The sequence below is a fragment of the Triticum aestivum genome, chromosome 6B (genome assembly GCF_018294505.1).
Source record: "Triticum aestivum cultivar Chinese Spring chromosome 6B, IWGSC CS RefSeq v2.1, whole genome shotgun sequence".
In the NCBI taxonomy this organism is placed as follows: domain Eukaryota; kingdom Viridiplantae; phylum Streptophyta; class Magnoliopsida; order Poales; family Poaceae; genus Triticum; species Triticum aestivum.
Genome location: NC_057810.1, coordinates 72343746 through 72367630, shown reverse-complemented (window position 1 = coordinate 72367630; position 23885 = coordinate 72343746). Strand labels below are relative to the sequence as shown.

Sequence of the window (23885 nt, the reverse complement as noted above, 5' to 3'; positions counted from 1 at the left end):
TTGACGCTTGCTGCTGCTGACTGCAAAGATGCATGGTGTGCCCGCGAAGCGAAGAATATATACATGTCCTGAATATATACTGTGGCTCTAGACGAAAAACAAAATTTGATTAGTGCATGCATCACGTGCCGCGCGTGAGCGAAGTGAATTATTAAATGTGCGTGGACTTATGGAACTACGACTAACTAACTGATCAAGCATGACGTACCCTAAAATCGTTCACGTTTAGTGAATTTTCCACATGGCTCACCTGGGGCGCATGCATTGTCCAACTTCAAACACCACTCGCTCGGTGGAGAATGGATCGACGCAGCTGCAACCCCTCCTAGCTATTCCCCTCCTTATAAATCCACACGGCATCCCTGCATTGCTAGCTCATATCCGAAGACATAGCAGCAGCAGCACCAACAGCTACTTGCTCATCTCATATCACACAGGCCACACTTAGCCAGTTAGCCTACTTAGTCGATCTGTAACACAACACACTTAGCCGGCAAGCCCCCATTAGTTAAGCAACCGATGGCTGCTGCGCATGTCTTCTCCTCCTCCGTTCAGCCACTGCACCATTCGGCTTCACCGGTGGCCGGAAATGGTGGCCGGAGCGGACGCAACCGTTCCTTCTTCCGCCCATCAACGGTGATATGTCCCGGGCGAGAGCCTCCGTCAGATGTGCTGTCCGATGATTTTGACTTCCAGGTATATATGGCTATCGCCCGTATAAGCAATTAGCATGCGTGTTTATGTCATTTTTCTAGTTATTACAAAAGGGATCTGAGTTCAAACCTATCAGAGCTATAATATTGAGCCTAGCACAAGCCTGTTGTCATAAACGTCACCTTCCACCGAAAGGAAAGAAACGATTTGGTCCCTTGTGTAACGAGATTATCCCATTAATTTTTGAAAGATGTTTATAAAATATATAAACATACATTATTATGAAAGTATTTTTAATCATAAATATAAATATTGCAAGTGCTATCACCCAAAACCCTATATTAATAGTTAAAGTTTTATAAACCCTGTATTAATAGTTAAAGTTCTGCAACACACCAGGAAAGCCTAACGAATGTTCAAGCATTGCTGCATCACCGTCAGACGAGTCGACGAGGATTATTGACCACTGTTGATCACCTCAAACGCCTCTGCATCGACTACTATTTCCAAGACGAGATCGACACCATCATGGACTCATGTGCAGATCTCATCCATAGTTTCGGCAGGTCAGTAAAATACAAGTTTGGCGTCTCGAGAAAGATAAACAAACAAGTTTGGGATTCTTCAGTGCAATTTGGTCTATGAAATGAACTTTACGCGATAACTTTGCTAGGAAAATATCTTAGAGTAGCCAAGTCTAAACTAAGGTTTAATGTTTCCTTGTGGACTTTATAAGAACCTCCCTCGAGATGTATTGTACTAATTATTTATGACATGTGCCTAAGACCCCTTCTTAACGAATTGGCAGACGATGTTCTTCGAAAGTTCAGAAACGATAATGGCGATTTCAACCTTGGCCTCAGCAAAGACATTAGAGGATTGCTCAGCTTGCAAGACATGTCACACCTCAACGTAGGAGAATCATCACTCTACAATGCAAATGAATTCTCAAGCAGGCATCTTAGATTTGCAATTAAGTATCTGGAGCCAAACCTTGCAAGATATGTAAGGCGGTCACTAGACCATCCCTATCATGTGAGCCTGATGCAATACAAGGCAAGGCACCAGCTGAGTTTCCTTCAGAACATGCCCACTAGGAACATGGCAATTGAGAATTTGGCACTTGCAGAGTTTACGATTAAGAAGTTGCAGCATCAGAGAGAAATGCAAGAGGTTAAGAGGTATAAATATGATAAAATACTAGCCCTCAATGATTAATTTTGTAAAAAGTGGAAAATATGTGCATACTTATGATAATAGAGAAACGCGAGAAATCTTGGCCAAATTTGATAAATTAACATTTTTGATTACTCACGTACTCCCACAATTAAAAGAGTGGTGGTTTTAAGTATATGAAAATTCCTTTTCACACAGATGGTGGATGGATCTAGGATTGACTCAAGAAATTCCGGCCGCAAGGGACCACATTCTTAAATGGTACATGTGGCCCATGACCGTCCTCGAGGGTTTATCCTTCTCTAGATATCGGATTGAGATCACAAAGATCATATCCATGGTCTACATTGTGGATGACATCTTTGATCTTGTCGCCACACAAGAGGAGCTTTCCCTCTTTACTGAGGCGATCAAAATGTGAGCATTGTTGTTTCCACAATATATAAGGTTAATATGATTAGGGAAGCAATATAGTTGCCTTTTTTCTAAGGAAATGATGTATTAAATACGTCCAATCATATATTCACACTTCTTTAACTTTGACATATAATATATGAAGATGTTTTAATATTGGTTTGAAATCTACATTGTGTCTTTATGAGAAATATTTCAAAATATTAATAGTTTTCTAATTATTATTTTATATTCAAGCAAAAAGCAAAAATATTTCATATTAGAGATTGCTTAGGTCCAAAATGGCATCTACTTTGCTAATGGAATAAAAACTCAATGATTGCTTAAGCTTAAGACCATATAATGCTATAAAAATATTGTTTTTATCAAAGTTTCACACAAAAATTGCACATTATTGACAGGTGGGATCTTGCGGCTGTTGATTCACTCCCGAGCTACATGAGATCATGTTACAAGGCTCTTTACACTATCACAAGTGATATCGCTGATATGGTCAGAAAAGAGCATGGATTGAGCCCTATCAATCATCTCAAGAAAGCAGTATGTCTACTAGAATGGTTCTTCATTTCTCTTTAATTTGATTTTTCCTAAGAAAATAAATATCACAACGGTATCACCTATGTTCCTATCTTCCGTCCATCGTCTCCATCCCCGCACCACCTCCTCCGTTCCCTGTTTTAATGATTTTCCGAACCAAATTTCCTTGAATTGTCTTAACTATCCCATGTATTATTGGCTTATCCTACAAAATCACATTATTTCCTTTGGTAAGCCAATAAGTAATAAGTACGGATTCATTTATTAGCTAACGTTTCTTTTTGGTATGTAGTCGCACTAACACTAAAATAGCATGTAAATCACAATGATTACATACAAAATATATGTGCCCCTGTGGCAACACACGCACAATTACCTAGTTGTATTTACAAAAATAATAGAAACTAAAATAACAATGGAAAAATTAATCCGACCTGCATGCCATTTTTCTTCTGACAGTGGGCAACTTTGTTTAATGGATTCATGATCGAGGGAAAATGGTTATCTACTAATCAGATCCCTACATCAGAGGACTATCTAAGAAATGGGATTGTCACTTCAGGAGCTCCACTTGTATTCATGCATCTTTTATTCATGTTGGGGCATGAATTAACAGAGGGCAACAATGACGACATCCATCGGATCATCTCCTGCCCTGCAAAGATCATGAGGCTCTGGGACGACATGGGCAGTGCAAAGGTCTGAACATACCAAGAACTTGATCACATAAGAACTTAGGATTAGCACTAACAATAATTTTAGATAAGTTCATTCAGTTCATAGCATGGCGAGTCAACATCCACGTCAATATTGACCAATTAAGGCATGATCTAACATTTTTGTTCTTTCTCATGCAGGATGAATCGCAAAATGGGCTAGATGGATCATACAAAGAGTTGTACCAAAGAGAAAATCCTAGTGGTGACGTAGAGAAGCACATGCTAGAGATGATTGGGAGTGAATGGGAGTGTATGAACAGGGAATGCTTCTCTTGGACAAAGTCAACACTATCGCATAGCTTCATCATAGCATCACTAAACTTTGCGAGGATGGTCCGCGTCATGTATGGCTATGACGAGCAGAAGCTCCCCGTCCTTGAGGATTATACTAGGATGTTGCTCTTCTAAATCAATCATGCATTCTATCACATTATATTGCATATAAATCTTATAAATGTAGTGCATTAGTTTTTGGTAGGTCGTCACGTAGGATGTTGACTAACATCCTGCACAATTCGCATATGTGTTTCGCGTGATAAGATGATAAACATACATGGAAAAAAGTCGGGAACATCCTACAACTCCATGCAGTGTTGAAATGTATGATGAGATGCATATGAATTTATAGGCACTGGACGCTGCGAAATACTTTGTATATGAAATTCTTAATGTATGAAAAGATTGTTGGCTTGTGCAACATTCTAACGATATGCAGATTGTCCTGGTGCTTGAGATGGCTTACATTTAGTTCTAGCAATGCTCTCTCTACACAATAAGGCAGATGGGTAAACACGAAAAAAAACTATGAGAGGATACCAATCTCATAAGGGCAAAGAAAAACACCCATTCGCGGGAGACCCACATTGCAAACGGGGTTTTGGTTTTCCCAATTTATGACGGGGACCATTCATAGACAAGTGAAATAAAATTAAGAGCTGATACCCACATCACTGGCAGAAGTATGTTGGTAGTTTCTAGAACCTTCTCCGGTGGGGTTTTTGTCTCATCAAAGACAAAATAAATTTTAGACAGAATTACCCACACACGTAGCAAAGAAGTGTAAACCGGATGGTACACTTAAAATTCACTGGAGTGCAAATATATTATAGAGCGGATTATTTGATTTATATCTAGCATTTCACACCAGCTAGCAATTACGGGTGCATCATTCAAGAGGCCGCAGACATTGGATATATATTAAGACAGTATTTGTCTTGTAGCTGTGGCGGCAGGCACAGTCACGCGACTAAGTTTTTTTACCGGAGTCGGGAGCTACCGGTGGAGAATCTGCCGTTCAGTTGCTTTCTCTGAGATTCGTGCCAGCTTTTTGTGTATAAAGTAAAAATAATTTACTATGCAATACAAACAGTAGACAAAGGAATACATCTGTGCATGTCAGATGTGTGGCAGCTTTAGATGTGACTTAGTGGGTGACTGATTAAAAGGACGGCGCATGGGTTCTCTCCCCCAAACAAAGTAGTTGCATTATATTTGCAGGTCATATTTTGAATTGTTAACAGCTTATGAACCAAATTTCCATTAATGAAATTTTTTGTACATTTGAATTCAGGGTGATAAGACCTTTAAAACAAGACCGGTCTTGGATACAATTTGGCTATACTGAATTCTTACTGTTTCAATTAATTTCACATTACAAAAAATACGATTTTACTCATTTCAACAAACAGAGTTTACTCATTCCGAAAAAGTTATTTCACTAATTTGAAATACGGATTTCACTCATTTACAAATAGATTTTATTATCAAAATAATATTTCATTTATTTCAAACAACTGATTTCACTCATTTCAAAGAACACATTAGATTCACTCATTTGAAGTACTATATTCCACTCGTTTTAAAAACTTATTTCACACATCACAAAAAAAATTATTTTCAAACTTTGTTTCACTCGTTTCAAGAAACTAATTTCACTTATTTCAGAAAACACATTACATTTAGTCAATTGAAATACTATATTTCACTTGTTTCAAAAAGTAATTTTACTTGTTACAAAAGATAGATTCCGCTCATTTCTCTAGTTTCAGAAAACACATTACACTCACAATATATAGAAATAAATAAGGATTTGTCACAAAAATAATATTTCAATTAAAAAACTATTTCACTCATATAAAAAATATTATCATTCAAACATATTTATGTGCAATAATTAAAATCTATGAAATTAGTGAAATTAGATTATTGAACTAAGTGAGATCTATGAAAATAACTACTTTTTGAAATGTGTGAAACATGTTATTTTTAAATCTGACTGACATAAGCAGTTTCACACAGAGTGAAATAACATGTTTCATATGTTCCATATATAGAGTGAAATAAGTTTCGATCACTGAAATAAGCAGTTTCACACAGAATATATAGAGTGAAATAAGTTAACTGAAATGTTGAAAATTAAATGTATTTGAAATGTATCCAAAATTGATCTTGTTCTAAAGGTCTTGACACCCGGAGATCAAATATATAAAATATTTCACCTATGTAATTTTGGTTTAAAAGAAATTAACGGTTGAAAATGTCAAATGAAATTTAAAAGGGTACCTTTGTTATGGGAGCCAGAGGAGGAGAGTATGTCTGAGCCATGCATGCATCGTACTGACAAAAAGTGCTGACAAGAATTGACAAGACATTTCATATATGATGATGTTCAACAGAATACAGAGGAATACTAGTATGCATGTATACAGTGTGCATCAATCTCCAAGAATTTAAGGGTGGATTTAGCACCGGTACATCCCTGCACCGGTAAAAAGAGGTTTGCACACAGTCGCGCCGTAACAAAAAGGAAAAGGCGTGCCGCTTGTAAGACTTCACGCCTGATCAGCAGTAACTGCCTACTAGCACAATATATTTGACCAGAACATCAGATGGGAGCCACGCCAAAACTTGCGCATCAGAGACTATTCCCGTGTCCTCGAAGAATATACGACACCCCATCAATATTAATATAGAACTAGACCGGATTTTCTCTGAAATATAGCCTAGAATGACGGTGTCATTCTCTAGCCGAACGTGGAATATACCATTGGGTAGGGCTTCGGTAACTAAATCTTGAAAGTTACTTTTGCTTCTCTCAGGGTTTTTTTCTCTCCTATTTTTTCCTGTCATATATTTTCCTCCTATTTTTTGATTTTGATTTTTAAAATAGGCAGGGCGAGATAGAATTCTAGCACTATAGGGAGGGCCATTACCATAACATAAGATACCTCCCCCAATTCTGTTCCGACATATCAGAAGAGGAACACGTACGGGCGTTACAAACGTGCCATCTGATGGCGACTCCGGTTGTGATTCCGCGCTAAGTAGTTAGCAGGCCGCAAAATGAGACCACCGGGCCACTCGCACTACGACTAAAATAATTTGGACGATAGCTCCGTGTCCCAGTCTAAGCTCCAGTGCATGGATGGATGGATGGTTGGCCAAGAACGAAGGGCAATATCAGCCGCAGCAGGGCTCGCCACAGAGACTAGGCGCCAAATATGTCGGTAGCAATAACGTACGTGCTCAAGCTAAGTCATGCGTATTTTTCACACATATATAGAGCGACCGCGCCAAAGTATATATATGCACACATATCGCACATTTTCTGATTAACATGATTTCTTATAATGTGTAGAATAAATTAAACCCATTAAACATCGGGAGAAGGGCGGGCAACCAACTATGCCATGTAACGCAAGCTGGTTGACAGCGGTGAGAAAGCTTTTGTAAAAAAATTAGATGGAGGTGCGGATTTTATTTGAAATGTTTTGTCTGTTTAGATGGAGGTGAGGACTCCACGTTATTTTTTAAATGGAGGGCTATGCAAAGTGGCATTCGCTGGTAGCTAGGCTGTGGTGGTGATTTTTTTCTTTTTTACTTTTTCTAAATGAAGGTGAGGATTATTTTTTTCTGAGAAGTTTTTTTAGATGTAGGCAAGGACCCCATGTATTTTTTAAATGAAAACGTGCGCACAACTTTTTCTCAAGAGACACTACAGGGTGGCACACCAACCACTAGCTAGCATAGATAATAGACGGGTAGACGCTCCATAATTAAGCATCATAGTCCAAATTAAACTAGATTCCACTAACATGGAGCTAAAATGAGCTATATTAAAGTTAACGATATACTAATCCCAGACGAAGTCGAGGTTGATCACCGACAGCTTGTTAGAGCCCGATGGCCCTTCTTCATGGATGCCTTGCCATGGCACTGACGCATCACCTGAGTCATCGGCGTCGAGCTAGTCAAAGAGGGCGTCCGTCGGTCCGCCTCCACCTCGCGTTCTCGGTGATGGACCCCACAAAAGTGAGCTAGAACGTCATCACCTCCGGGTCAGTGGCAAGCCTCCTGGGCAACCTCCTCTGTGATTCGCGCCTCCATCTTTCGGTACTCCTCAAGAAATGCTTGCTCATACTCCTGTTTCTCCTCCATCGTAATATGGTCGCCAGCGGGTCCTCCTTCTCGGCTTCCGCTCTACTATGGCGCTGCCAGCTGTGCCTCCTCGCATTCATTGTCGGAATCATCTTCCGAGGATGAAAAATTGATAGGGATGACATCCGCCATGAAGACATCCCACCACACTGCCCACAACAGGTGAGCCATGGGGATTATAGTGGCGGCACCCAAGGTTTTTAATTTCGTAAACAAAATATTTGGGGCTCACCCAAATATGCAAAATTTCAGAAAAAAATAAAAAATAAAATTTGTGATTTCAAATTTCATTGGATTTTAGCCTAATTTAAATTTAGTTTGAATATGACTCAAAATTTTGGGTTTAAACATAGTTTAGACCATACCTTAATATGCAAAAATTTAGAAATTTCAATGAAATTTCATTGAAATTGTTAACCCTGGCAGTAGCGACGACAATTTGGGGCGTTGGCGCTGGCGAGTTGGGGAGAAATGTGGGCACCCGGGAAGGGTTAGGGTTTGGGTAGGGCACTGGCCTGATTTTATAACTAGGGGGAGGGGTCAAGTGGACGGCTTGTCGCTAGTTGAGCTATTTTTCCAGTGAGTAAAGCCGAGAGGAGATTTAAGGAGAGAATGGATGTACATTATTAAAAAAAAGGATAAATTTGAGGGTAAGCTTCTCAAATTTAAGCAGAAAAGGCATTTATTGGGTTAACCGAGCGGAACCATACAGGTCATCGTCGTCTTCACGTCCCCTCTCCCCTGATTATATTTTTCATGCCAGATCGTACCTCAACAGAGGTTAGCGTACATGAGAGGGGCGTTCCTACCCTAGTGCCGCCACCACCAGGCGACTAGGAAGAGGCGATCTATTTCCTCCGATCTCCACCGGTCGGGGCGCTGGCCCCCTCTCCCTTTGGCCGCTGCTCGGCTGCAGGAGGGAGGGGGGATCTCGTTCCTTCTCACTGTAGTTAGGGTTTGGATTTGTAGGTCGCGGTGCGTCATTGGGGTGGTGGGAGCAGCGCCTGGACGAATAAATATGCCTCAACTCTACTCCCACACCGGCGGTGTCTTTCATGGCGGCGTCTCGGAGTTGATCGCATCTTGTATCTATTGATACCTCAGATTGGTAGTGTTAGGGTTCATGGATGGTGTTGGAGAGGCGGCTGCGGCGACTCCATCAGGTGTGTCTCTCCTTTTGATCTGTCCCGGTTGCTGTGGCGTTGTCTCCAATGTCATGGTGGAGCAGGAAGGTTTAGTCATTCAGGAGTACGCGCAGGCGGTTGTCTACGCATGTGACAGCTGGAAGATGGAGTATCCTGTGTTGGGTCTGTGGTCGAAGGCTGCCAGTTCTGATTTCCTCCTCCGACGTCGTCATCGTCATGCGGGGGTGTCAGTTCTGAAATTCAATGTCGTGTCCGGGGACATGTTGCCCCGGTCTAATTCTTTCAACGGCTATGGTTTTGCTTCTGGCAAACTACTTTGGAGGTCCGTAAAGCTGCTGATCAGCGATGGAGCCGCATTGAGCTTGGGTGAAGAGGTGATCTGTCTTTTTATCCTTTGATGGCCACTTCGGTGGTGTCGAAGGAAAGGGACAGGGGCTGGTATTTGGCATAGGATTTTTCTATCTTTTCAGTTATATATGGTTGGTGCTTACATGCCTTGTAACTTGATCTTTATTCTGTATAAATGAGACACGTATTACCATGCAAAAAAAAAGAAATATTTTTCATGGCAACACATTGGCACGTATACACGTGGCTGAATTACAAGCAGCTGGCAGCCGACGTCATACAGCACGTCGCCGCCCCATCGTCACTTGGGACGCAAATACACGGTTGACGACGGCCATCCATCGGGCAAACACTCTTCCCGTGTGGTCTGGGCCAGTGAAAGAAGATACCAAAGAACCAATAGAAAAGGAGAAGCTCCTTATCCTCACTCCGTATGTTCATTTCCAACATGGAATCCCAAGTTCCTACAAGAGGGAGAGATATATAGCCCAGAATGAAGACGGCCCCATATGTATTGCCAAGGACGAGAAAATATCAGGTGTATCTGGGTTTGTGGTGCAACGTGCACTAAAGGCAAGCTAAAATATCAGTAAAAATTGTGAAAAATATCAAAACTGGAGAAACAGCCAAGGATGGAGATGCCATATATTAGCAAGGGCCAAAAAATATCATGTGCATCTGGGTTTGTGGTACAACCAGTTGTATCCCCCTCGAAAATCAATTAAAAAGTTGTTAAAAAATATGACATATTTTGGTGACATAAAGGCAATACAATCAATATAGAGTGGGTAAATTCCAAATTTGTTGCATAGCTCAAGAAACAAAAATGACCATTGACAGCGTGCGTAGTTTTAAATTTATCGCTGATCTGAAAAATAATGGTTAGGTACTATAGCAAGCTGGTTTATTATTCTGTTGCTATTTCAGATATATTTTTTAGAAAGGAAATACACGATGCACACACTCATCCTTATGAAAACACACATACAACCCTACCATATGACCACATCCGAGAGTCTGAGCCGACATATCTTAAGATTGATGAAGTCGTGATAGGCATCATGTAGTCGACCACACCATACCACTAAAAGAATAGCGGCGAAGAGAGTGAAATAAATCCAAGAAATATGAAAGCATTTATGTCAGGTCTAAAACCTAAATCCGGATGGACTGCTTCCACCACAAAAAACTTAACCATCTAATCTAGGCTTAGATTTAGTTCTGAATTTTATGACATGGGCGCGTGGTGTATACATGTCGTACCGGGTTTTCTTATCCAGAAAATTGTATAGCTACTAGAAGTTGCCTTTTAAGATTTGATGTACTATTCCCTCTGTCCGAAAATACTTGTCATCAAAATGGATAAAAAGATATGTATCTTGAACTAAAATACGTCTAGATACACCTTCTTTTATCCATTTTGATAACAAGTATTTCCGGATGGAGGGAGTAGATACCAAGCCCGCCACAAGCCAAAACCAAGTGCTATCCCTTCCACTCTGGCCGCTACTTCGATATCTTGGGCAATAGGGAAGGTGATACCGTTGTCTTGTTTGGTGCGTTCGTCAGTCCTTCCCATAGCTAAACTTGATCGTGGCGGTGAGAATGAGATAGCGGTGACGCCTATCTGTCAAAATAAATAAGTCCACCCTTCTCCATCTCCATTTCAACGTGGAGTTGCTGGAGGTGGTGTGAGGTTGACTCATCATGGGTAGTCCACCGTCATGTACTTCGGTCTAGAATGGCGGGGCGATGGTGGCACACACCCTCGAAAAATGGTGGCCTCACATGGTTTTTTGATTCGGTGAAACTAAGAATGGGTCTTCCCTCTAATGCAACATGGAAGCGGCGTGACAAGATCAGTTTGATTTGCTAGATCATATAGTAGTTGACCACCGATTTTCTGCTTTTTTTGCAACGTATACCAGACTATACGGCGCCTGGCTTAATAAAGAATGATGTGAAAACACTAAGACTAAGCCTGGCTTGGCCCTACACAATACACATGAGCATTGTTTTTTTTACTTTTTTTAATTATTCTTATGACATAAAAATAATCTATTCTAAATGAAATACTACTCTCTCCGTCCCAAAATAAGTGTCTCAAACTTAGTACAACTTTCTACTAGAGCTAGTACAAAGTTGAGACAGTTATATTGGGACAGAGGGAGTACTTTTTAGCCATTTCATTATTTTTTTTGTTTTCGGTCGACTTCCGGTGGAAAAGTAGAGCTTCAGCCTACTAGAAGCCAGGATTCATGCCTATGTCATAAGAATAATTGGCGTGCTCTCAGCAGCCCAAATGTCGCCAATTAAGGGACGAAATTGGCATCAGCGGACCCAGGCTAAACCCAGCGCGCTGGGGGCCGACCGAGGGCGCCGGGGGAAAGAAAAAACACGCCAAAACATCCCGCTCCAGATTCCCACCTTATGGGCCCGCCGAGTCAGCGACTAGGCATCATCATCCTCAGAGCCCCGCCTCGGCTCCCACGCAAATCGATGCGAAGGTTGCCACCGGTCAACCTTCCAATGATCATGGGTGGCGCAATGAAGGTGTGCCGCAGCGCGTCCCGCCCCCTTCCCACCACGCGTCCACACTGTTGCCGCCCGCTCGCCGCAATAAAAGCCGCCCTTCGTCGCCGCTGCCCGCACACTCGCTGCCACAGACATCTCTCTCGCCACTGACCACCTTCTTTCTGCTTGCCGCCCTTGTTCTCGCCCCCTCCCCTTCCTCCACAGATGGCCGAGAGGTTCCCTGGCAACGGAGCGGCGGCCAACGGCTTCGGCCGCCGCCATCTTCACGAGTGGGAGGTGCGGCTTCTCCATGAGGCCAACTACCTGGCACCGTCGGACATGCGCGTGACGGGCTCATGGAGGCTCATCGTCGAAGGACGACCCATCCCACAGCTGCCAACCGACGCCGAACGACGTGGCGACATCGTGCGCCTCTAGGCGTCCCTGCCGGAGGAGGTGCAGCATCTTCCGAAATACGCTCCCGACAACAATGTTTTGTGGACGGCGTACCTCGAGCGCCGCCACGCCGACCAGCTCGCCTCTACCAATGGCGCGCCGGCACCAAGGGGGCACCACAACGCCGATGGTACCGCATGTGGTGGGGCGTCCCCGGCCGCACACTCCACGCCATCCTCGAGCACCTTGAGGGCGGCAACGAGCCGCCGCTGGAGTACCCGGCGGCGCCCTCGTTCATGCGCCGGAGCGGCAGCTCGTGGCTGCCGAGGCGCATGTCGTGGTCCTCCTCCTCCTCCGGCTCTGGCTCCCGCTCCTCCGGCACGACGCCGTTCGCCACCGTCAAGGCCGAGCACCAAGAGATGCTGGAGTGCCAGCTTAGCCGCTGCAGCAGCCTCATAAAAAACGATGGCCGCTGCCAACCTTCTCCTCCTCCATGCGGCCATCTTCGTCTGGTCAGGCCGAAGACCGAGCCGACGACGCCACCCGTGGCCATCAAGCAGGAGCACGTCGAGATGGCCACTGTTCGCACACGAACACGTCACCGTGTACCCTCGACGTCGGGGGTGATGCACCGCAGCTCACATTAAAGGAGACCCGTCCGGAAGCGCGGTACGCAAGCAATCCGGCGGGCGCTTTTGTAGACCTGAAACTCCACACGCCCGGGAAGGACCCCGTCAGGGCGCACAGCGGGTATGGGCTGCCCTAGGTCGACTTGATCGCCCCTAGGTGAAGGAAATATGCCCTAGAGGCAATAATAAAGTTATTATTTATTTCCTTATTTCATGATAAATGTTTATTATTCATGCTAGAATTGTATTAACCGGAAACATAATACATGTGTGAATACATAGACAAACATAGTGTCACTAGTATGCCTCTACTTGACTAGCTCATTGATCAAAGATGGTTGTGTTTCCTAGCCATAGACATGAGTTGTCATTTGATTAACGGGATCACATCATTAGGAGAATGATGTGATTGAATTGACCCATTCCGTTAGCTTAGCACTTGATCGTTTAGTATGTTTCTATTGCTTTCTTCATGACTTATACATGTTCCTATGACTATGAGATTATGCAACTCCCGTTTACCGGAGGAACACTTTATGTGCTACCAAACGTCACAACGTAACTGGGTGATTATAAAGGAGCTCTACAGGTGTCTCCGAAGGTACATGTTGAGTTGGCATATTTCGAGATTAAGATTTGTCACTCCAATTGTCGGAGAGGTATCTATAGGCCCTCTCGGTAATGCACATGACTATAAGCCTTGCAAGCAATGTAGCTAATGAGTTAGTTACGAGATGATGCATTACGTAACAAGTAAAGAGACTTGTCGGTAACGAGATTGAACTAGGTATTGAGATACCGACGATCGAATCTCGGGCAAGTAACATACCGATGACAAAGGGAACAACGTATGTTGTTATGCGGTTTGACCAATAAAGATCTTCGTAGAATATGTAGGACCCAATATGAGCATCCAGGTTCCGCTATTGGTTATTGACCGGAGACGTTTCTTGGTCATGTCTACATAGTTCTTGAACCCGTAGGGTCCGCACGCTTAAAGTTCGATGACGGTTATATTATGAGTTATGTGTTTTGATGTACCGTAGGTAGTTCAAAGTCCCGAATGAGATCGGTGACATGACGAGGAGTCTCGAAATGGTCGAGACGTAAAGATCGATATATCAGACGACTATATTCGGACATCGGAAAGGTTCCGAATGATTCGGGTATTTTCGGGGGTACCGGGGAGTTACGGGAATACGAGGAAGAAGCAATGGGCCTCATGGGCCAAGTGGTGGAAGAGAGGAGGCAAGACGCGCAGCCCCCCTAGCCCAAACCGAATTGAACTAGGGGGTCGGCCCCCCTTTCCTCCTTTTCCTCCCTCTGCTTCCTTCTCCTTCTCCTTCCCTTCCTTCCCCTCTCCTACTTGGACTAGGAAAGAGGGGGGAATCCTACTTGGAGTAGGACTGCCCCCCTTGGCGCGCCCTCCTCCTAGGCCGGCCGCCTCCCCCCTTGCTCCTTTATATACGGGGGCAGGGGGCACCCCATAGACACAACAATTGATCCTTGAGATCTATTAGCCGTGTGCGGTGCCCCCCTCCACCATAGTTCACCTCGATAATATCATAGTGGTGCTTAGGCGAAGCCCTGCATCGGTAGAACATCATCATCGTCACCACACCATCGTGCTGACGGAACTCTCCCTCAAAGCTCGGCTGGATCGGAGTTCGAGGGACGTCATCGAGCTGAACATGTGCAGAACTCGGTGGTGCCGTACTTTTGGTACTTGATCGGTCGGATCGTGAAGACGTACGACTACATCAACCGCATTGTGCTAACGCTTCCGCTTTCGGTCTACGAGGGTACGTGGACACACTCTCCCCTCTCGTTGCTATGCATCACCATGATCTTGCGTGTGCGTAGGAATTTTTTTGAAATTACTACGTTCCCCAACAGTGGCATCCGAACCAGGTTTTATGCGTAGATGTTATATGCACGAGTAGAACACAAGTGAGTTGTGGGCGATACAAGTCATACTGCTTACCAGCATGTCATACTTTGGTTCGACGGTATTATTGGATGAAGCGGCCCGGACCGACATTACGAGTACGCTTATGCGAGACTAGTTTTACCGCCGTGCTTTGCACACAGGTGACTAGCGGGTGTCAGTTTCTCCAACTTTAGTTGAACCGAGTGTGGATACGCCCGGTCCTTGTGAAGGTTAAAACAACACTAACTTGACGAACTATCGTTGTGGTTTTGATGTGTAGGTAAGAACGGTTCTTGCTCAGCCCGTAGCAGCCATGTAAAACTTGCAACAACAAAGTAGAAGACGTCTAACTTGTTTTTGCAGGGCATCACTACTAGGGAAAAGCCTAGCAGCAGCGCGGGTTTTCGGCCTATCAGTAGCGCGGGCAGGAGCGCTACTGATAAGGCGCTACAGCTAATGCTTAGCAATAGCGCATCTTGACCCACGCTACTGCTAAATTGGCTTAGTAGCAGCGCTTCTTCACAACATCGCTACTGGTAATTAGTAGTAGCGCTTCTCCTTACCCGCGCTACTACTATTATTTAGTATTTTATTTCTTCTCTTTTTCATGTTGTATTCATACACCTTCACACAAGTTTTCATACAACAGGAATTTAGAGATTGTTTTTACTAATGAGTTATTACATCATGGGGTGAAAGAACCGTGGACTAGTTTCAAGTGGATGTCCATCCACTTGAAACTAATCCGCGGTTCTTTCACCCAATGATATAATAATATCATCATCATCATCATATCATTAACAACTTAGTATCATAATACATCATTGTCATATAACACCTCCTCAAGATCATCGTTTTCATCATTGACATCACATAACACCTCCTCAAGATCATCATTATCAACTCTAACACATTAGCACATAATAAACATAGACCTACTACATTTTCTAAGGTAAAATAGCAAAAAACAAGATAGCCCCTGACTCTCCATTATGGAGAATTGAGATTAGCCTGTCTCCAATTCTTGCCTTTCGCTGAATGTTACTTCCAAGAACCTCCTTGCGAATGTCCATACATTTCTTCCATTCTCTGATGATCATGTGTTCACGGGTTTTAGAAATCCGATATGCACAGGTGAGCTCCGTAGATTTACCTGGCAGTATGTTCATAACTGAGAGGCGACCATGCAGAGACATCAGATGAGGCACACAATCCATCGGGAGTTTCTGTTGAAAAACATAATAATAACTTCGTAGTTAGAAATGATGTACTAGTTTTAGAAGTATGCAAAAGATGCACGGATGTCGTAATAGTAAAAAATCTTACCAGGGTATCTCCAGAGAAGTTATCGTGGTTCAACACATGCACTAGTGGCACGTATTCACCATAATTTGGAGGAGTTCGATAATAGTCATTGTAATTCTCAAGAAGAGTACAAAATGCGATAAGATGATTTTGTTGGGGAACGTTGCAGAAAATTAAAATTTTTCCTACGGTTTCACCAAGATCCATCTATGAGTTCATCTAAGCAACGAGTCAAGGGAGTGAGTTTGCATCTACATACCACTTGTAGATCACGTGCGGAAGCTTGCAAGGGGATGGTGATGATGGAGTCGTACTCGACGTGATTCGGATCACCGATGACCAAGTACTGAATGGACAGCACCTCCGCGTTCAACACACGTACGGGACAGGAGACGTCTCCTCCTTCTTCATCCAGCAAGGGGGAAGGAGAGGTTGAGGAAGATCGTTCCAACGGCAGCACGACGGTGTGGTGCAGTTGGTGCAGCAGTACTCCGACAGAGCTTCGCCAAGCACGTATGGAGGAGGAGAGATGTTGGGGAGGGGAGGGTCTGCGCCTTAACTTGTGTATTGCAGCCCTCCCCTCACCCCTCTATATATAGGGGAAGGGGGCAAGGGGGCCAGCCCTCTAGGGAAAACCCTAGGGGGGGGGGGCGGCCAAAGGGAGGAGGGGGAGAGGGTGGCTTGCCCCCCAAGCCAGGGGGGCGCCCCCTTTAGGGTTTCCCCCTCCCCTTGCCCTAGCCGCATGGGCCTGGGTGGGGAGGCGCGCCCAGCCCACTAGGGGTTGGCTCCCTGCCCCACGCAGCCCATGTGGTCCCCCGGGAGGGGTGGCCCCAACCGGTGGACCTCCGGAACCCTTCCGGTGGCCCCGGTGCAATACCGGCATGACCCCGAAACTTCCCGGTGCCCGTTTGACAACTTCCCATATATAAATCTTTACCTCTGGACCCTTCCGGAACTCCTCGTGACGTCCGGGATCTCATCCGGGACTCCGAACAACATTCGGTAGTCACATACTAGTCTTCCTAATAACCCTAGCGTCACCGAACCTTAAGTGTGTAGACCCTACGGGTTCGGGAGACATGCAGACATGACCGAGACGCTCTCAGGTCAATAACCAACAGCGGGATCTGGATACCCATGATGGCTCCCACATGCTCCTCGATGTTGTCATCGGATGAACCACGATGTCGAGGATTCGATCAAAACCCTGTATGCAATTCCCTTTGTCAATCGGTACGTTACTTGCCCGAGACTCGATCGTCGGTATCCCAATACCTTGTTCAGTCTCGTTACCGGCAAGTCACTTTACTCGTACCGTAATGCATGATCCCGTGGCCAACACCTTGGTCACCTTGAGCTCATTATGATGATGCATTACCGAGTGGGCCCAGAGATACCTCTCCGTCATTCGGAGTGACAAATCCCAGTCTCGATCCGTGTCAACCCAACAGATACTTTCGGAGATACCTGTAATGCACCTTTATAGTCACCCAGTTACGTTGTGACGTTTGATACACCCAAGGCACTCCTACGGTATCCGGGAGTTAGACGATCTCATGGTCGAAGGAAGAGATACTTGACATTGGCAAAGCTCTAGCAAACGAACTAAACGACCTTTTGTGCTATGCTTAGGATTGGGTCTTGTCCATCACATCATTCTCCTAATGATGTGATCCCGTTATCAATGACATCCAATGTCCATAGCCAGGAAACCATGACTATCTGTTGATCTCAACGAGCTAGTCAACTAGAGGCTCACTAGGGACATAGTGTGGTCTATGTATTCACACGTGTATTACGATTTCCGGATAATACAGTTATAGCATGAATAAAAGACAATTATCATGAACAATGAAATATAATAATACTTTTATTATTGCCTCTAGGGCATATTTCCAACAGTCTCCCACTTGCACTAGAGTCACCAATCTAGTTACATTGTGATGAATCGAACACCCATAGAGTCCTGGTGTTGATCATGTTTTGCTCGCGAGAGAGGTTTAGTCAACGGATCTGCGACATTCAGATCCGTATGTACTTTGCAAATTTCTATGTCTCCATCTTGAACATTTTCACGGATGGAGTTGAAACGACGCTTGATGTGCCTGGTATTCTTGTGAAACCTGGGCTCCTTGGCAAGGGCAATAGCCCCAATGTTGTCACAGAAGAGTTTGATCGGCCCCGACGCATTGGGTATGACTCCTAGGTCGGTGATGAACTCCTTCACCCAAATCGCTTCATGCGCTGCCTCCGAGGCTGCCATGTACTCCGCTTCACATGTAGATCCCGCCACGACGCTCTGCTTGCAGCTGCACCAGCTTACTGCTCCACCATTCAACATATACACGTATCCGGTTTGTGACTTAGAGTCATCCGGATCTGAGTCGAAGCTAGCGTCGACGTAACCCTTTACGACAAGCTCTTCGTCTCCTCCATAAACGAGAAACATGTCCTTTGTCCTTTTCAGGTACTTCAGGATATTCTTGACCGCTGTCCAGTGTTCCTTGCCGGGATTACTTTGGTATCTAGCTACCAAACTCACGGCAAGGTTTACATCAGGTCTGGTACACAGCATGGCATACATAATAGATCCTATGGCTGAAGCATAGGGGATGACACTCATCTCTTCTTTATCTTTTGCCGTGGTCGGTGACTGAGCCGAGCTCAATCTCACACCTTGTAACATAGGCAAGAACCCCTTCTTGGACTAATCCATTTTGAACCTCTTCAAAATCTTATCAAGGTATGTGCTTTGTGAAAGACCTATGAGGCGTCTCGATCTATCTCTATAGATCTCGATGCCTAATATATAAGCAGCTTCTCCAAGGTCCTTCATTGAAAAACATTTATTCAAGTAGGCCTTAATGCTGTCCAGAAATTCTATATCATTTCCCATCAAGAGTATGTCATCTACATACAATATGAGAAATGCTACAGAGCTCCACTCACTTTCTTGTAAACACAGGCTTCTCCATAAGTCTACATAAACCCAAACGCTTTGATCATCTCATCAAAGCGAATGTTCCAACTCCGAGATGCTTGCACCAGTCCATAAATGGATCGCTGGAGCTTGCATACTTTGTTAGCGTTCTTAGGATCGACAAAACCTTCCGGCTGCATCATATACAGCTCTTCCTTAAGATGTCCGTTAAGGAATGCCGTTTTGACGTCCATCTGCCATATCTCATAATCATAGTATGCGGCAATTGCTAACATGATTCGGACGGACTTCACCTTCGCTACGGGAGAGAATGTCTCGTCGTAGTCAATCCCTTGAACTTGTCGATAACCCTTAGCGACAAGTCGAGCCTTATAAATGGTAACATTACCATCCGCGTCCGTCTTCTTCTTGAAAATCCATTTGTTTTCTATCGCTCGCGATCATCGGGCAAGTCTGTCAAAGTCCATACTTTGTTTTCATACATGGATTCTATCTCGGATTTCATGGCTTCAAGCCATTTGTTGGAATCTGGGCCCGCCATCGCTTCTTCATAGTTTGAAGGTTCACCGTTGTCTAACAACATGATTTCAAGGACGGGGTTGCCGTACCACTCTGGTGCGGAACGTGTCCTTGTGGACCTACGAAGTTCAGTAGCAACTTGATCCGAAGTACCTTGATCATCATCATGGTTTTCCTCTTCAGTTGGTGTGGGTATCACAGGAACATTTTCCTGTGCTGCACCACTTTCCCGTTCGAGAGGTAGTACTTCATCAAGTTCTACTTTTCTCCCACTTACTTCTTTCGAGAGAAACTCTTTTTCTAGAAAGCATCCGTTCTTGGCAACAAAGATCTTGCCTTCGGATCTTAAGTAGAAGGTATACCCGACAGTTTCCTTAGGGTATCCTATGAAGACGCATTTTTCTGACTTGGGTTCGAGCTTTTCAGGTTGAAGTTTCTTGACATAAGCATCGCATCCCCAAACTTTTAGAAACGACAGCTTAGGTTTCTTCCCAAACCATAATTCATACGGTGTCGTCTCAACGGATTTAGACGGTACCCTATTTAAAGTGAATGTAGCTGTCTCTAGAGCGTATCCCCAAAATGATAGCGGTAAATCGGTAAGAGACATCATAGACCGCACCATATCCAATAGAGTGCGATTACGACGTTCGGACACACCGTTTCGCTGAGGTGTTCTAGGCGGCGTGAGTTGTGAAACGATTCCACATTTCCTTAAGTGTGTACCAAATTCGTGACTTAAGTATTCTCCTCCACGATCTGATCGTAGGAACTTTATCTTTCGGTCATGTTGATTCTCCACCTCATTCTGAAATTCCTTGAACTTTTCAAAGGTCTCAGACTTGTGTTTCATTAAGTAGACATACCCATATCTACTTAAGTCATCAGTGAGAGTGAGAACATAACGATATCCTCCGCGAGCCTCAACGCTCATTGGACCGCACACATCGGTATGTATGATTTCCAACAAGTTGGTTGCTCGCTCCATTGTTCCGGAGAACGGAGTCTTGGTCATTTTGCCCATGAGGCATGGTTCGCATGTGTCAAATGATTCGTAATCAAGAGACTCTAAAATTCCATTAGCATGGAGCTTCTTCATGCGCTTGACACCAATGTGACCAAGGCAGCAGTGCCACAAGTATGTGGGACTATCGTTATCAACTTTACATCTTTTGGCATCCACACTATGAACATGTGTAATATTATGCTCGAGATTCATTAAGAATAAACCATTGACCATCGGAGCATGACCATAAAACATATCTCTCATATAAATCGAACAACCATTATTCTTGGACTTAAATGAGTAGCCATCTCGTATTAAACGAGATCTAGATACAATGTTCATGCTCAAACTTGGCACTAAATAACAATTATTGAGGTTCAAAACTAATCCCGTGGGTAAATGTAGAGGTAGTGTGCCGACGGCGATCACATCGACTCTGGAACCATTCCCGACGCACATCGTCACCTCGTCCTTCGCCAGTCTCCGTTTATTCCGCAGCTCCTGCTGTGAGTTACAAATATGAGCAACGGCACCGGTATCAAATACCCAGGAGTTACTACGAGAACTGGTAAGGTACACATCAATTACATGTATATCAAATATACCTTTGGTGTTGCCGGCCTTCTTATCCGCTAAGTATTTGGGGCAGTTCCGCTTCCAGTGACCCTTCCCCTTGCAATAAAAACACTCAGTCTCAAGGCTTGGGTCCATTCTTTGACTTCTTCCCGGTAACTGGCTTACCAGGCGCGGCAACCTCCTTGCCGTCCTTCTTGAAGTTCTTCTTGCCCTTGCCCTTCTTGAACTAAGTGGTCTTATTGACCATCAACACTTGATGTTCTTTCTTGATTTCGGCCTCTGCTGACCTCAGCATCGAGAACACTTCAGGAATGGTCTTTTCCATCCCCTGCATGTTGTAGTTCATCACAAAGCTCTTGTAGCTTGGTGGGAGCGACTGGAGGATTCTATCAATGACTGCCTCATCTGGGAGGTTAATATTCAGCTGGGTCATACGGTTGTGCAACCCAGACATCTTGAGTATGTGCTCACTGACAGAACTATTTTCCTCCATCTTACAACTATAGAACTTGTCGGAGATGTCATATCTCTCGACCCGGGCGTGAGCTTGAAAAACTAGTTTCAGCTCTTCGAACAACTCATATGCTCCGTGATGCTCAAAACGTTTTTGGAGCCCCAGTTCTAAGCTGTAAAGCATGCCGCACTGAACGAGGGAGTAATCATCAGCGCGAGTTTGCCAAGCATTTATAATGTCTTGGTTCTGCGGGATGGGAGCGTCACCTAGCAGTCCTTCTAGGACATATTGCTTCCTGGCAGCTATGAGGATAATCCTCAGGTTCCGGACCCAGTTCGTATAGTTGCTGCCATCATCTTTCGGCTTGGTTTTCTCTAGGAACGCGTTGAAGTTCATGTTGACATGAGCGTTGGCCATTTGATCTACAAGACATATTTGCAAAGGTTTTAGACTAAGTTCATGATAATTAAGTTCTAATCAAATTATGAACTCCCACTTAGATTAGACATCCCTTTGGTCATCTAAGTGTTACACGATCCGAGTCGACTAGCCCGTGTCCGATCATCACGTGAGACGGACTAGTCATCGTCGGTGAACATCTTCATGTTGATCGCATCTTCCATACGACTCGTGTTCGACCTTTCGGTCTCCGTGTTCCGAGGCCATGTCTGCACATGCTAGGCTCGTCAAGTTAACCCTAAGTGTTTTCGCTGTGTAAAACTATCTTACACCCGTTGTATGTGAACGTAAGAATCCATCACACCCGATCATCACGTGGTGCTTAGAAGCGACGAACTGTAGCAACGGTGTACAGTTAGGGGAGAACACTTCTTGATATTTTTTAAGGGATCATCTTATTTACTACCGTCGTCCTAAGTAGACAAGATGCATAAACATAATAAACATCACATGCAATTATATAGTTGTGACATGATATGGCCAATATCATATAGCTCCATTGATCTCCATCTTCGGGGCTCCATGATCATCTTGTCACCGGCTTGACACCATGATCTCCATCATCATGATCTCCATCATCGTGTCTTCATGAAGTTGTCACGCCAACGACTACTTCTACTTCTATGGCTAACGCGTTTAGCAATAAAGTAAAGTAAGTTACATGGCGTTCTTCAATGACACGCAGGTCATACAAAAAATAAAGACAACTCCTATGGCTCCTGCCGGTTGTCATACTCATCGACATGCAAGTCGTGAATCCTATTACAAGAACATGATCTCATACATCACAATTCATCATTCATCACAACTTCTGGCCATATCACATCACATGTTCAATCGCTGCAAAAACAAGTTAGACGTCCTCTAATTGTTGTTGCATCTTTTACGTGGCTGCAATTGGGTTCTAGCAAGAACGTTTTCTTACCTACGAATAACCACAACGTGATTTTGTCAACTTCTATCTACCCTTCATAAGGGCCCTTTTCATCAAATCCGCTCCAACTAAAGTGGGAGAGACAGACACCCGCCAGCCACCTTATGCAACTAGTGCATGTCAATCGGTGGAACCGGTCTCACGTAAGCGTACGTGTAAGGTTGGTCCGGGCCGCTTCATCCCACAATACCGTTGAAGCAAGAAAAGACTAGTAGAGGCAAGTAAGTTGACAAGATCCACGCCCACAACAAAATTGTGTTCTACTCGTGCAAAGAGAACTACGCATAGACCTAGCTCATGATGCCACTGTTGGGGAACGTTGCAGAAAATTAAAATTTTTCCTACGGTTTCACCAAGATCCATCTATGAGTTCATCTAAGAAACGAGTCAAGGGAGTGAGTTTGCATCTACATACCACTTGTAGATCGCGTGCGGAAGCTTGCAAGGGGATGGTGATGATGGAGTCGTACTCGACGTGATTCAGATCACCGATGACCGAGTACTGAACGGACAGCACCTCCGCGTTCAACACACGTACGGGACGGGAGACGTCTCCTCCTTCTTGATCCAGCAAGGGGGAAGGAGAGGTTGAGGAAGATCGTTCCAACGGCAGCACGACTGTGTGGTGCAGTTGGTGCAGCAGTACTCCGAAAGAGCTTCACCAAGCACGTATGGAGGAGGAGAGATGTTGGGGAGGGGAGGGTCTGCGCCTTAACTTGTGTATTGCAGCCCTCCCCTCACCCCTCTATATATAGGGGAAGGGGGCAAGGGGGGCCAGCCCTCTAGAGAAAA

General features: G+C 44.4%; 1 protein-coding gene across 1 annotated transcript; it reads left to right on the top strand.

The window, feature by feature from the left end:
• Positions 1-519: 519 nt before the first annotated feature.
• Positions 520-3908, top strand: LOC123138844 (S-(+)-linalool synthase, chloroplastic-like). The gene is made up of 7 exons (XM_044558703.1): positions 520-696; positions 1032-1122; positions 1463-1835; positions 2029-2247; positions 2646-2784; positions 3241-3480; positions 3639-3908. The coding sequence occupies exons 1-7, from the start codon at positions 520-522 to the stop codon at positions 3906-3908; spliced, it is 1509 nt and encodes a 502-aa protein (XP_044414638.1).
• Positions 3909-23885: the final 19977 nt, after the last annotated feature.

Excerpts from the sequence above, each read along its gene's own strand:
- LOC123138844 (XM_044558703.1), top strand. The coding sequence starts at position 520 with ATGGCTGCTGCGCATGTCTTCTCCTCCTCCGTTCAGCCACTGCACCAT. Across the intron at positions 2,248-2,645 it reads TTTACTGAGGCGATCAAAAT|GTGGGATCTTGCGGCTGTTG; the intron begins GTGAGCATTGTT and ends CATTATTGACAG. Across the intron at positions 3,481-3,638 it reads ACGACATGGGCAGTGCAAAG|GATGAATCGCAAAATGGGCT; the intron begins GTCTGAACATAC and ends TTTCTCATGCAG.